The sequence below is a fragment of the Melanerpes formicivorus genome, unplaced genomic scaffold, assembly GCF_026170545.1.
Source record: "Melanerpes formicivorus ecotype bairdi unplaced genomic scaffold, bMelFor1.0.p_v2 SCAF_49, whole genome shotgun sequence".
Lineage (NCBI taxonomy): Eukaryota > Metazoa > Chordata > Aves > Piciformes > Picidae > Melanerpes > Melanerpes formicivorus.
Window position 1 is genome coordinate 2,938,201 of NW_027142401.1, and position 12,830 is coordinate 2,951,030.

Genomic DNA, 12,830 nt, shown 5'->3' on the forward strand with positions numbered 1-12,830 from the left:
CTCCTTCCTAAACTGAGGGGCCCAGAAGTGGACACAGTACTTGAGGTGTACTCGAGTACTTGATATTAGTATATCAAGGAACCTAAAGCTAGATTCCTAAAACATGAGTTTCTGCCCTTTATGATATTTTACAAGGAGTTTCTGTAAGCACTTAGGCTAATGTTGGCTTTTATAATGTAAATTCTGCTTTTCAGGTTTTTTTTTGTTCCAATTGGCATGCTCTGACAATTTCTTTTGTTCTAGATAGTTTCACGGTGCTGCTTAAGATGTACATCAGTGTAAATAGGACCAGAAATTGTTTCAGAATTATTTGATTCTATTATAAGGTTTTGAGGTAATTAGCACAAGAAATATTGCTGCTGAATGAGATTTCTGAGTCTCCCTTACAAAACAGAACTGAGAGCAGCATCTAAGGAGGAGAATAATAAGACAAAAGCGAGTTGCTGGTTTTAGGTAATCTTCTGTACCAGGTAGCAACCAACAAGTTTACTGTCATTTTCAGTTCTCAGATACATTAGAATCTACATGGTTCTGCAAAACCAGGCAGGTGAGTGATGAATGTTTTTCTAGATGTTAGGCAGTGTAACACAGAAGCCTATAGTTCATTGTGTTGGACTTGATGACCTTTGAGGTCTCTTCCAACCTTGGTGATTCTGCATTGTGTTTGGTCTGGATAAAAGTTAATCATCTAAAAAGTATCCATTCTTTGTCTATTTCAGGACCGTCTTGACTCTTTAACTGAAGTTGATGATTCTGGACAGTTAACCATCAAGTGTTCTCAAAATTACCTTTCACTGGATTGTGGAATTACTGCATTTGAACTGTCTGACTACAGTCCTAGTGAGGATTTGATTGGTGCTCTGGATGATATGACTTCTGTCCAAGGAAAAGCAAAATCATTTGAATCCTGGAACTACAGTGAAATGGATAAGGACTTTCCAGGACTTATCAGAAGTGTGGGTTTACTTGCAGTAGCAACTGATTCCATCGCTTCCCAGTGCAACGAAGCATTAAGTGAGAAAGAAACTCATGCACCTCCTTCAGCAGAAGATGGAGAAGAAAGCAAGGACAGGAATGCATCACATGGGCCCTCAGTAGTATCTCCTGTGGACTCCTCTCTTTCTAAAGAACCTTGCTCTGAAGATGGTGTTTTACCTACTGACAGCAAACCTGTTTCAGCATTAAAGAATCCAGAATCCAATCTTCCACAACACACCAGTGAAAAAAACAAACATTCTCACTGTGAAAACTCAACTCCTAAGAGGTCCATAAGAGACTGCTTTAACTATAATGAAGATTCCCCTACACAGCCTACATTGCCAAAAAGAGGTTTATTTCTGAAAGATGATGTGTTTAAAGATTACATAGAAGCAAATGATATTAAAAGGCAAATCTCTCAGATAGTTAAAAATGAAATGAGTAGAAGTACACCCTCACTGTTAGACCCACCAGACAGGTCCAAGCTTTGCCTAGCTTTACAGTCACCCTACTCTAACAGCCCATCTGCAGTTAGTCAGTCATATGATTGCTTAAATACAATAGGTGATAGAAATCTTGAGTACACAATAAATAATCACTTTAAGAAGAGCCCTGTAAGTCTAGGAAAGTCTGCTTCCTACACCTGTAAAGAAAAATCAAAGCACAAGAAGTCTCAGGATGCTTCAGAGAAAGTGAAAGCTGGCAGAACAGCTGGGAGCACCTGTAAAACGGCTCCAGCAATGCAAGTGAAAAAAAGAGGACGCCCTTCTCTACAGAATGGAATTACTCCTCATAACTCTCATTCTTTGGAGGAGACAGAAACAGATTCTTCCTCATCATCAAATTCTTGTAACGAGAGAGATCCAAACGATCAATCCCAAAGTAAAGCTGAGCCTTTTAGCTCCCCAACACATAGCCAAAAGAGTGCTTCCTCAGCTGGTTCTGAGCTCAACAACTCATCACCTTTTCCACCAAGAAGAAAGAATAATAAAAGCCTCTCCTCAACACCAAGCTATGCTGAAAGAAACAGTAAAGATGGTGAGGCCTGGTATGGGTCTGATGAATATTTAGCACTTCCTTCACATCTCAAACAGACTGAAGTATTAGCTTTAAAACTAGAGAATTTGACAAAGTTACTTCCCCAAAAGCCCAGAAGAGAAACCATTCAAAACATTGATGACTGGGAGCTGTCAGAAATGAACTCGGATTCAGAAATGTATCCAACATACCAGACAAAAAAGCACAAAAAATTGGGTAGAATTTCACCAAGTTCTTCAAGTGATATAGTATCCTCCTTAGGCGACAGTATTGAATCTGGGCCTCTCAGTGATACTCTCTCTGATGAAGATCTTTGTATGCCTGTATCTTACATTAAAAAATACATTGAGGAAAAGTCAGGAAGGACTGCTGGAACTCAGCCTACTGAGAATGAGACTTCTGCCTCAAATAAATCAGCTTTAATTCAACAACTGATGCAAGATATACAACATCAAGAGAATTATGAAACCATATGGGAAAAAATTGAGGTAAGGCAGTAATCTTGTATCCTGCTGTGGTTTTGATAAGCCTATACATGGAGATGGATCTGTGGGCAGGGGTCGAGTTGCTTTCCTGTTTTGTTTTTTTTAGTCTTATCTAGTGGCTGATGGAGACAGAGAAGATCTGGGATCATTATAATTACAATAGGCTGCAGTTAACTTTAACTATAGAGAATTTGCCTACCTTATTTTACTTCCACTAAACGACAAAACATATTATCAGAGGAGCTTCCTTTGGCAAGGTTGGGTCTATGATAAATGATTTTTTGGATTAAGAGAAAAATAAGCATTGGAAAATCAGGGATCTTTGAATGACATCATACTTAATAGAATCTGCCTACTTTCTTTATAAAAATAAAGTGGTTTGGTCCAATCATGTCATATATAATAACCACATTTCTTTTTGATTAGTTCTCTTCCATGGCAGTGATTATTTTTCCCTCTAGTGTTGGTGGAACTAAGTATAATGTCTTTTCCTTTTTAAACTCAAATAATCCTTTATAAATAATGACAATTTAATAGTTCAATGTGCTAGAGCAATAATGGCAACATATGATCCCATTAAACTTCAAATGATGTACAATTTCATTCTTGGCTTGTGGCATCACCTCTTCCAAAGTAACGCTTCTGAATATCTGCAGTAGTTAACACTATGAGAGATCTTCTGAAGGAAAAAGACAAACTTTCAAAAGGGAAGTGAATTTGAATGAATCATCAAATAAGAACCCAGGCATCTGAATAAAATATTAATTAGATTACATTCATAGTAAATTTGTGTTTCAATTTTCTGATAGGTTTGTCTCCTCGGCCATTGTACAGGAGAACTCCGCCATGCAGAAAACTTCTGCTTTATCCTCATATGGTTTAGTAAAATGACTGTCAGAAAAAAAAGTTCCATCTCTACCAGACTTCAGAATCCTTTAGAATTCTTTACATGTGCACTAAAGGATGATCTTGGCATCTCAGTGCTAAATATGGTAGCTGAATTGTCTTCTGTGTATCAAGCTCCATAAAAGCTAAGAGAAAAGGACTTAGTTTTATAACTCCAGTAAATGCTCCTTACAATTCGTGATTTCAGTTACTTTTGAAGACATTGGAAGTATTATGATTAGTGGAAAAGCAGCTGAGCTAAAGATGTTTGAGCAAAAAGTCAGGGTAGAAAATAACACAGAGAAATTTCTTACAGGAGGGAGCAGCAGCTGTCAGCTTTGAAACAGTCAGCTGTAAAGGGCATCACTTAAAGATTCAAGTTGTTCCATTGATCCTGATGGCTGGGGTTCATCTTCCGGACTCTGATGAAAGAACCATCTTCTTAAGTGCAAGCTGCTTCTTGTGCTTAAGTTTGTGTAGTGTTGAAAATTAGTCTAGATAAAGCTGATAGATACAGACTCCTTCATTCTGTGCAAGCAATAAATCTGCTTGTGAATACATAAGACTCCTCTTTGAAATGATACTACAAGACCCTATTTAAGGAATGAAATAGTTCAGTGTCTAGGGACCAGCTCCCTCCACTAGATGCTAACTAGCATCCTTTTGGCAAGAAGCAGGTGGCAGAGACCCTTGTTTGCATCACCCTCTCAAATAATTACTTTCTTCAAACTTTTTAAAAAGGTAATCATCTTTTTTGAAGTCACCTGTCTTTGCATGATTCCCTGCAGCTGCAGTTCAGTCCTGCCAGGATGGAGAAATAAGAACCAGCTGTAACAACTGACTGCAGCTGTAAACGCCCACTTCCTCTCCCTAACCACCCTCCCCACACCTCCTTTGAAGAGTGGATTGAGCTCCTGACTCTAATAAAATGTAGTATCTCTTCTCTAGCCAGTGAACTCTTCTAGATACTGATTACAATTGCTGCTCTTGGTCTTGAGGAACTTTGCTACTGCTGATGCTGCTCTTTCTACAGTTTCTCCATGTTTCTGGTTGTGCTGAATGCATGGAAAACATTGATCACAGAGTTAGAAAATAATATTATGGAGCATGTCGTGGGAAGGGGCTCAGAGCAGAAGGGTTTTAAACAAAAAGAAGACCAGAAGCAAAGAGCACTGTTAGGAACAGAGATAGCTCAGTGATCCATGCCTTCAAAAGCAGTACACAAGAAAGTGTCATATTTATTTCATGCAGGAAGATGCATGCTAGCTACACTAAATGACTTGAACATGTATTTTCTGAATGGTGAATAAGCGTAAGATAAAAGCTTTGAAATGTTTTGTAAAGCAATTACAATAGTCTAAAATTCTTAGGAAATAGAAGGTTTTCCCAAGCTGCTTATTTCCATGAGTTTTTCCATTGTTGCTAGTAATTGTATCTTCTTGTAAGGCTGGTAAAGAACAAGTTCTTCAATAGAAGAGCCCTTAACAAGATAAATCCTGCTTCAGGAACACTACAGTGCCTTGCTGAGGTACTGTAATTTGACATAAGAAATAGAAAAAGAGAAAACTTGTCCCTAATGTGATATCATGAAGTACTGTAAATCTAACTAAAAATATCACACCTGTGCCACAGTTGAGTCCTTTCTTTTGCTAGATCTTCTGTTTCATAATTCCCTAAGCAGAGTATCAAAAAGTGCAGCACTGAGTTTCCTATCTGCACAAATACATGCCTTACCAATAAATCAATACTACTTTTGTTAGCAGTAGTTATGTACTAACGTCAGATCTGAAATGAGAACTTAATTATGGACAGAAGCAGCATGCTCTTGCCCATTAGTAATCTAGTTATCCTGCTGCAGATGTCCAACCCAATATATTTTATTTACTGAGACTGTAAAACAAAAGTAAAGTTACTCAACCTTTTACGTTGGGACAACAGCTTCGAGAAAACCCCTGGCAACCTTAAAATCATTGAAAGTTGGATTTTAGCTAGGAAATAGGGCAAAAAAAGGAAGTTTCAGTACTTTATTCTGATGTGACAGTATAAATCTAGTAACATCTTATTCATTCAGTTATATGTGCAGAAATGGATAAAATGTTGGCTTTCACACTTGCAAGTTATGCAGATGTCCTTGCACAGGTATTATCACACTGCTAGTCTGTCTGACTGCCTACCAACAGCATTCTGTATGACCAGCCTATTTGATGCTACCTAAGATCACTTTCTTGCTCTGCAATAAATGTTTCATTTCTTCCTGTATTTTACCTTGCACTGCAGCTAATTCTTTGGCACATCCTTCTTATGCTTTTAGTGCTGGGTACCTCCATTCCACTGCACATAACAAATTCTGTGTCAATTTCTTGTATGTTTCAGAATTTGTATTTAAATGTGAGAACCACTGATACTAAACTCTGAATGTTGCTCTTATTATTAAAGTATCATTCAGGATTTAGTAGCTGCTCTAAAATCAATTTTGTTATACTAACTGGAGGGGAAAAAGACATAGCAACATCATTCTTGCAGATAAAGTCAGCAGAGTACTTGGTGCCATGGGTTAGCTGTTTGGGTGGGTTGGATTGGTTGATGGGTTGGACGCGATGATCTCCAAGGTCTCTTCCAACCTGGTTTGGTTTATTCTAAATAAATAAATAAAGATGGCCAATTGCCACTTCCCACATATGGCACCAGGACCCCATAGTATCTGTTTCAGAAGGCTTTAAGGATTACTTTCTCTAAGAAAACTAAGTTTGCTTTAAAATCGTACAAGCGATTGCTTCCCCCAGTGCCCCCCCCCCCCCCCCCCCCCATTTTAATGTGCAACTGATAAATTGGAATAAAAAAATGGTCTGTGGCTGATCTAATGACACTGCATTTTCAGTCATCTTGTATGAATAAAATAATGATTCATAGCACATGTTCAGACAGTTTTGTGTCCCCTAGACAACAATACTTGATTGACTATACTGACTTTCTCGTGCTGTAATCTGTGATCACGCAATCTCATGTACTTGATCTTTTATTTTCTTTTTTAGGGCAGTATTGCAAAGGTTGGGAATGTAACCATTTGCAAGACTCCCCATTCAAATGAAGGTGTGTTTGCTTTGCAAGCCTCAGGGTTAATTGTGTGGAACAAATTGCTGATTTTTTCCTGTTATGCAGACTTACAGCTTGTTTTATCTCAGGTTCCATTTCTGCAAGAGGCAGCTGAATGTCCTCTGCAAGAAGCAATCTGATTTCTATTGATCCCATCTTTTTAGTTCATTACATTTCATGAATTTGCCCTCAACTCCATTGGCTCTGTATTTTGTCTGAGGAGCCCAGTCAGCCTTGGCACTGGTTACTCACCTTCTTGCCATGGCAAGGGAATAAACCAATGCTGCTTTGCATGTTTTAATGTGATGGCTTAGAGCATGCCTCAGGTATCCTACTGCAAAGAGTCAGATAAAGATTTACTGCCTTTCAGGACCCAGTCACAGACCCTCTTACCCTTGTGCAGCTGTCTATTCCTTCTGAACCAAAGACTCCTCGGGGCATAGAGATCAAAGACACCTTTTCCAAATTATTGGAGTAACAGGGACAATTTTCCTGTCCAGGAGAAATTAAAGGTTCATGTAATCTACAAAGGAAAGGGCAGTATCAGAGCTAAACTTGTTAGTGTTACAAAAACCTTTTGTATTTGGGTGGGATAGACCTGCTTTTTTAGAGGATAGTCACAGAAATTGACTAAACAGTAGACTTTTGCAAATGGTTAATGGACTTGGTAGAGCAAACTTGTATTGGACATACAGCTGGGAGCCCATTTGAGCAGTGGAGAGCCAGCTGGTTAGAAAGTATTTGGAGAACTGACACAAAGGGGAAAGAATTTGTGGTGTTTAGACTGAAAGGGGACAGGGCTGCTTCTGGTCTGAGCATGGATTGAAAACACACCAGTACAGTTAGTTGAGGGGGAAGCTGGATTACTTTAGGGGAAGCACTATGTACTTCTTTGTGTTTGGAGGAGATTTTCATCATCAGATGGAAAAGCATGCAGAGAGGACAAATGAAGTTTGGGCAGTGGGGCTAAGGTAGTGAAAACCTAGCAGAAACTGTAACATTTATAGGACTTGGTAACAAAGGAAAAACAGAGAACCAAAATCACATCAGAACAGCTGGAAAGAGCAAAGATAATCCACATGGAACAGGACTGGTTTCTTTTGGATTCCAGACAAAGGATTTTAAAAATGTTTTAATGCTCCCCTTAGCCTTCTTGCTTCCAAAAGCAGTGCTTCTAATACTGATGCTCTTAAAGGGATTGTGTATTTTTCCTAAGAGTGCTTACCAAGATTTGTTCATCTCTGAATCTTATTTATGCTGCTTCATGCAGTTTAGATTGAAATACTGCTCTTGGTTGATGACCAGTTCATAAAAAAACAGTAAGTGAAAGAGGTACCAGATCCAGAAATTCCTTGGCAGCTCTGCAGTTTTCTCAGCAGTCTTGCTGCTTTGTGCTGCATAACTGAAAATGTCACTTCATATTTTGTGCTGAGAGTTCAAGCTCGTGCTTTGTTGGTTTGAGCCTGATGATGCTCCCCTGCTTTGACAACCCACCCCTTAGTTTTCAAGATGGTTAAACTGTTCTTAACCAGTAAAGCATTACACATAGGTAACTCTCAGTTTTACTCCAACTTGGAGTAACTCTTGGGTACTAGAAGGTGACACTGGAACACAGTGAACTCTCTGTTCCTCCAAAACATTTAGTTCCTAACAGTTTGCTTGAATACTAAACAGCTCCTCCACGTGCATTCAGTTTTGTCATTTGCTTTACCACAAATAGTCTGAGTGAGTTTCTTACCAGCAATCTTTGCAAACCCAGCAACTTCTATGTAAACTGTGCAAACCCTGAAAGTTAGATGTAGAACTGACTGTATGAATGAATGAAACACATCTACTGTGAAGCATATGCTTGTTTGGAAGTGTTTGATTTTCCACCTCAGAATGATTTGGCAGTGAGCAGTTTTAGATCAGGGTTGTTGGTTTTTTTACATTATTTGGAAAGCCATTCCAAATAATCTGGGGAGAAAATTAAAAAAAAGAGAGAGAACAAAATCTGCTCACAAATATTTCTGTAGCCTTGATTTAAGGGTATGTCTTTACTAGTATTTACAACTGATTGGAAGGCATATGTCTACATCCAATGTTTGGCTCACATCCAATATGAGACATTTGGCTGCAAAAAGTCTCTTGATTCTCTCTTGTGTTCATAGTTGGATACCACATCTCAGCTCAGGGATGGCTACTGACATCTTAAATGAACTGAGAAACATCTTTTGCATACATGATTCTCCGAGTCCTCCTAATCTAACACAGTTACTCAGAGCTGCTTTAAGTGAGCATTGGCTTTACAACCCAGAGTCATGTCTTAGCCTAGTCACAAGCACACATCACAGCCATACACATCATTTATTTGTGAACTGGGAACTTTCTAGAAATTGGTCAAGAATTATTTCTTACTGTGTGGATCTCTGCTAGTAGACAAAAGGGTGGAACTGAATGAAGATGGAGAGAGGGAGTGGTAAGGCTGCAAGAACTGGAGGTCCTGCTCTCGCTGCAGCAAAGGACAAGCTCGAAGGAGCACAGTGGGTGTCTGGTGACCTACCTGTGAAGCTAACAGTTCAGATTGAAAAGGTTGCAGATTTAGGTTGCAGATTTAAAATGAATTCAGTGATAACTTGTAGAACTTTAGATAACTTTAAATAACTTGTATTTACTTTAGGATGATATTATGATTGAGTCCTCTCAGTCACTGTCTGGGATTGGTCAGTGATTTCAGTTCTCTCATGGAGGTAAAGGCACTGAGAAACTCCTGAAGTAGGATAGTAAGCCTTTTGTGATGGCACTAAATTTCAAAACACAGAGACAGTTAAAATGCTATTGTGAATTTACTTTAGGGTGCAGATGGTGGTGTAAGAAGAATTTTCTTTTGCTCCCTACTGAATTCTCTGTAACTGGGGAGAGATTTGGTTGATTGGTAGTGAAGAGTTTGAGATAACTTCTGAGCTACCCTGTTAACTAGCTGCTGCAATGAGTTTAGGGCTTCCTGAAGTGCCACCATTACTAAACACAAAGCTACTGAATTTGAAATTATGGTTTCTAATATTCTCCTAAATATGCTAAATATGAAGACAATGCTCATTGCTTTATGCTTTCATAGTGATATGCCTTTCCCAGTATTTTCAGGTCTAGCTGTTCTGTTACATAACATACTTAGGCTCTTGGATCCTTATGTTTTATGTATCTTCTGTGAGAAAGTACAGAATATTCCAGAAAGATACAGGATATCAAAATGACTATGCTCTGTTCTAAATATTTCATTATTTAAATAATACATTGCTGCTAACTTCCACCTAAATCAAAGTCCAGTCTATCTACTGCTGTTAATGCATCATTGCCTTAAAATGTGTACAGGCTGGAGATGAGTCACAGCAAAAGGGTCTAGAGAGGATTAACTTGAGAAGAAAGATCAAGTTCGCTTACGTAAGATCATTGCATAACTCCTCAAAATATGTTCATATCTTTTCCTTCTTGTCTATCCTGATATATTTTGACAAGAACTGGTTTTTGTTCCTTCATCTTTTCCAGTATGTTATAATCAGGAATGAAACATTAAATCGCGCTGACTCTTAAATCTTAGTTGTCATCATTAGGCATCAGAGTGATTTTAATTTGTGGTAAATATAGTCAGGAAACTGTCTCTCAGATGTTGTTTCAGGCTGTCTGTATGCTTACATTTGGAAGTTTTCTTGAAAGTAAACAGAAAAACAAAACAAAAATGTTTTCTCCTAATTGTTTCAGATTTTGGAGCTCTTATGATAATCCTCATAAACAGCTGAGCTTCCCTTAGGAAATCAAACTGGAATCTTATCTAAACATTCCTATACTGTTAGTAGAGACTTATTTTGAATACTGATTCTCATTAAGTCAAGTAAGGTTACCTGAATCAGCACTAGATTTGCTGCTGGATTTCCTTGGACAATGTTTGGAATCTCTCCAGGCTGATGGAGGGGGAACTAAAGAGCAAAAAGATTTCTGGTAATAGTCAATGTAGACGTTCAAGCCACAGTAACTTAAAGTTACTAATTGCCTTTTCCCTACTGACACCAGCATCTGACTTCATGCATGTTTCCTCATTGTACTGTTTAAGACTAAAGACACAGAGTATTTTAAAATGTAAATACTGCAGCAAGTGAAATATAGCAGCTAGCATAAAATGGCTCAGGTAAGTTGAAACTACAATCAACTTCATCTATGTACTGCAGTGCAAATCTCCTATAGCTCTACTGAGTGCAGAAAACCAGAAAATAAAATAGCAAATTTGTTAGGAACAGCAAAGCTTTTGGGGGTGAAAAACAAAGACTGTGGCAACAAAATAACAATAAAAAATAGTCCAGAGACTGTAAGCATATCCAAATTTGGGGGATGAAAAAAGTAAGCTAAGAATTAGGTTCTAAATAGGATGTAAAGGAATTCCCACTAGAGACCACTGAAAAAAGAAACTATCTAAAAGGGAAGGTAGATTAATTAGGAACCAAAAGAAAAGCAATTAATGAAGGAACTAACAGTGACAGGATTTCTTTGGAGACTGCAGGTGAACAAGAACTGAGTGCATAACAGGAAATTAAATTAGGAAACTACAGGAATAATAAAGGAGTAAATAGGTACTGAATCTTAATCTCTCCTTGCTGATGCCATAGCTAGTGAATAGTGGAAACCACCAGTTTACTTGTTGTTATGCAGGGAATCTTAACTGTAAAACAAGTTAATGGATCAAAGAATTATAATATTGCTTGTGAGATGACAGATGTAACATTTTCCCAACAATTAGCCTTCAATAATAGGAAATGCTGAATTAAGCATTCTGATTTTGAGGTCATTATATCTTAAGTCAGTGATATAGCAGAGGTCAATATATTTGACAGTTACCCACAGGCAAAGAGCATCTGTTCTATCCCAGTAAAAAAAACGTGGATTTTCCCTTCCTTTTGGAAAACTTTTAGACATGGTGATACATGGCCCTCTTGAGGTCATAACTTGTTACTGCACCTCCAGATAACATTTCCCTTTCAAATCACAGTATCACAGTATCACAGTATCACTTAGGTTGGAAAGGACCTCGAGGATCATCGAGTCCAACCTGACACCGCAGACCCCATGACTAGACCATGGCACCAAGTGCCACGTCCAATCTCCCCTTGAACGCCTCCAGGGTCGATGACTCAACCACCTCCCTGGGCAACCCATTCCAATGCCGAATGACTCGCTACAACTCGTTACAACTCCCGTAACTTCACCGGTGAATCGTTAGAAATTCAGAGATTAAATAATGCATAAGTTAGAATCTTTCCTGATTATTAAGTTGTTTTTTTTTGCTTTTGTTTAGTTTCCAACATTTATTTGGCTGTGTATTTTCTTCCAACAGATTTAATGTTGAAACATTTTTCTGATTTAAAAAGCGCTAGCATGAGCGTGCCAAATATTAAACTTCTATAAATATAACCTGTGCATGAAATTCTACAGAACTTGTGAAATATGTTAAAAAGAATAAACTCTATCCTCTGGGGGAAAAAAAATGTATTCTCCATGCAAATATAGCTGCCTTTTTTATTATAATTTGAAGAACGATAGTTAATTAAATAAGTAGGCTGTCATCCTAGTTTGTGACTATAAGACTTTCTTCTTTCATCACTTATTGGCTAACTTACTGTAAATGTTACATAACAATAAAAGAGCCTTTAGGTTTCATTTAAAAGGCACTGAAAATCCTGTGATAGTCATTTTGTACATACAAGTTGGCTAATTTAATTCTTTTAGGATTTGTTCTTTGTTCAGGAAAAATGTAAACATTTTGGGAGTGCACTAATCTCTTTCTAACTGACACCATGCCATGGGGTCACTCTGATTTCAGGCTACAGAAACAGCCATGATCTATGTGTATCATGTGCACTTTTCAATAAATTGAATGTTGGGAAATTAGGTTCATTTCTAGCAAGTTCAAGATCAAAGGGAAAAGAAATCTTGCAACCAGTGAGGGGAGGTGCCAGCCTGGCTGCAATCAAGGGGCCTCCAGTGCTGCCCAGTCTGAGTGCAAGGTAGCAGCTGACCATCAGCAGAAATAACAGCTGCACAGGGCATTCCACCCCCAGTCCACTGTCTGAAGCCCAGATACTCAGGGTATGCAAACCAAGGAATGCTGGTCATCTGTAACTGTCTATTTTTCAGAGCAGAATAAAGCTAATATATTACAGAGGCCATTATATGGAAAAACTGCAAATGAAGATTGGTTTGTCTTTTGGATGCACTTTGGCTGATAATCAATACATACATTAACTGTAAAACAATCTGAAAATAACCTATGTTGCCAATACAACATTTAAAATAATTATATGGAGGCAAAGAAATATTTCCAAG

General features: G+C 38.1%; 1 protein-coding gene across 1 annotated transcript in view; it reads left to right on the forward strand.

The window, feature by feature from the left end:
* AKAP6 (A-kinase anchoring protein 6) overlaps window positions 1–12,830 on the forward strand; it is a 301,656-nt gene that overhangs the window by 99,145 nt on the left and 189,681 nt on the right. Inside the window, exon 4 of the mRNA XM_068160348.1 lies at window positions 720–2,504. Within this exon, the coding sequence (XP_068016449.1) occupies window positions 720–2,504 (1,785 nt within the window). The remainder of the gene's footprint in view (window positions 1–719; window positions 2,505–12,830) is intronic.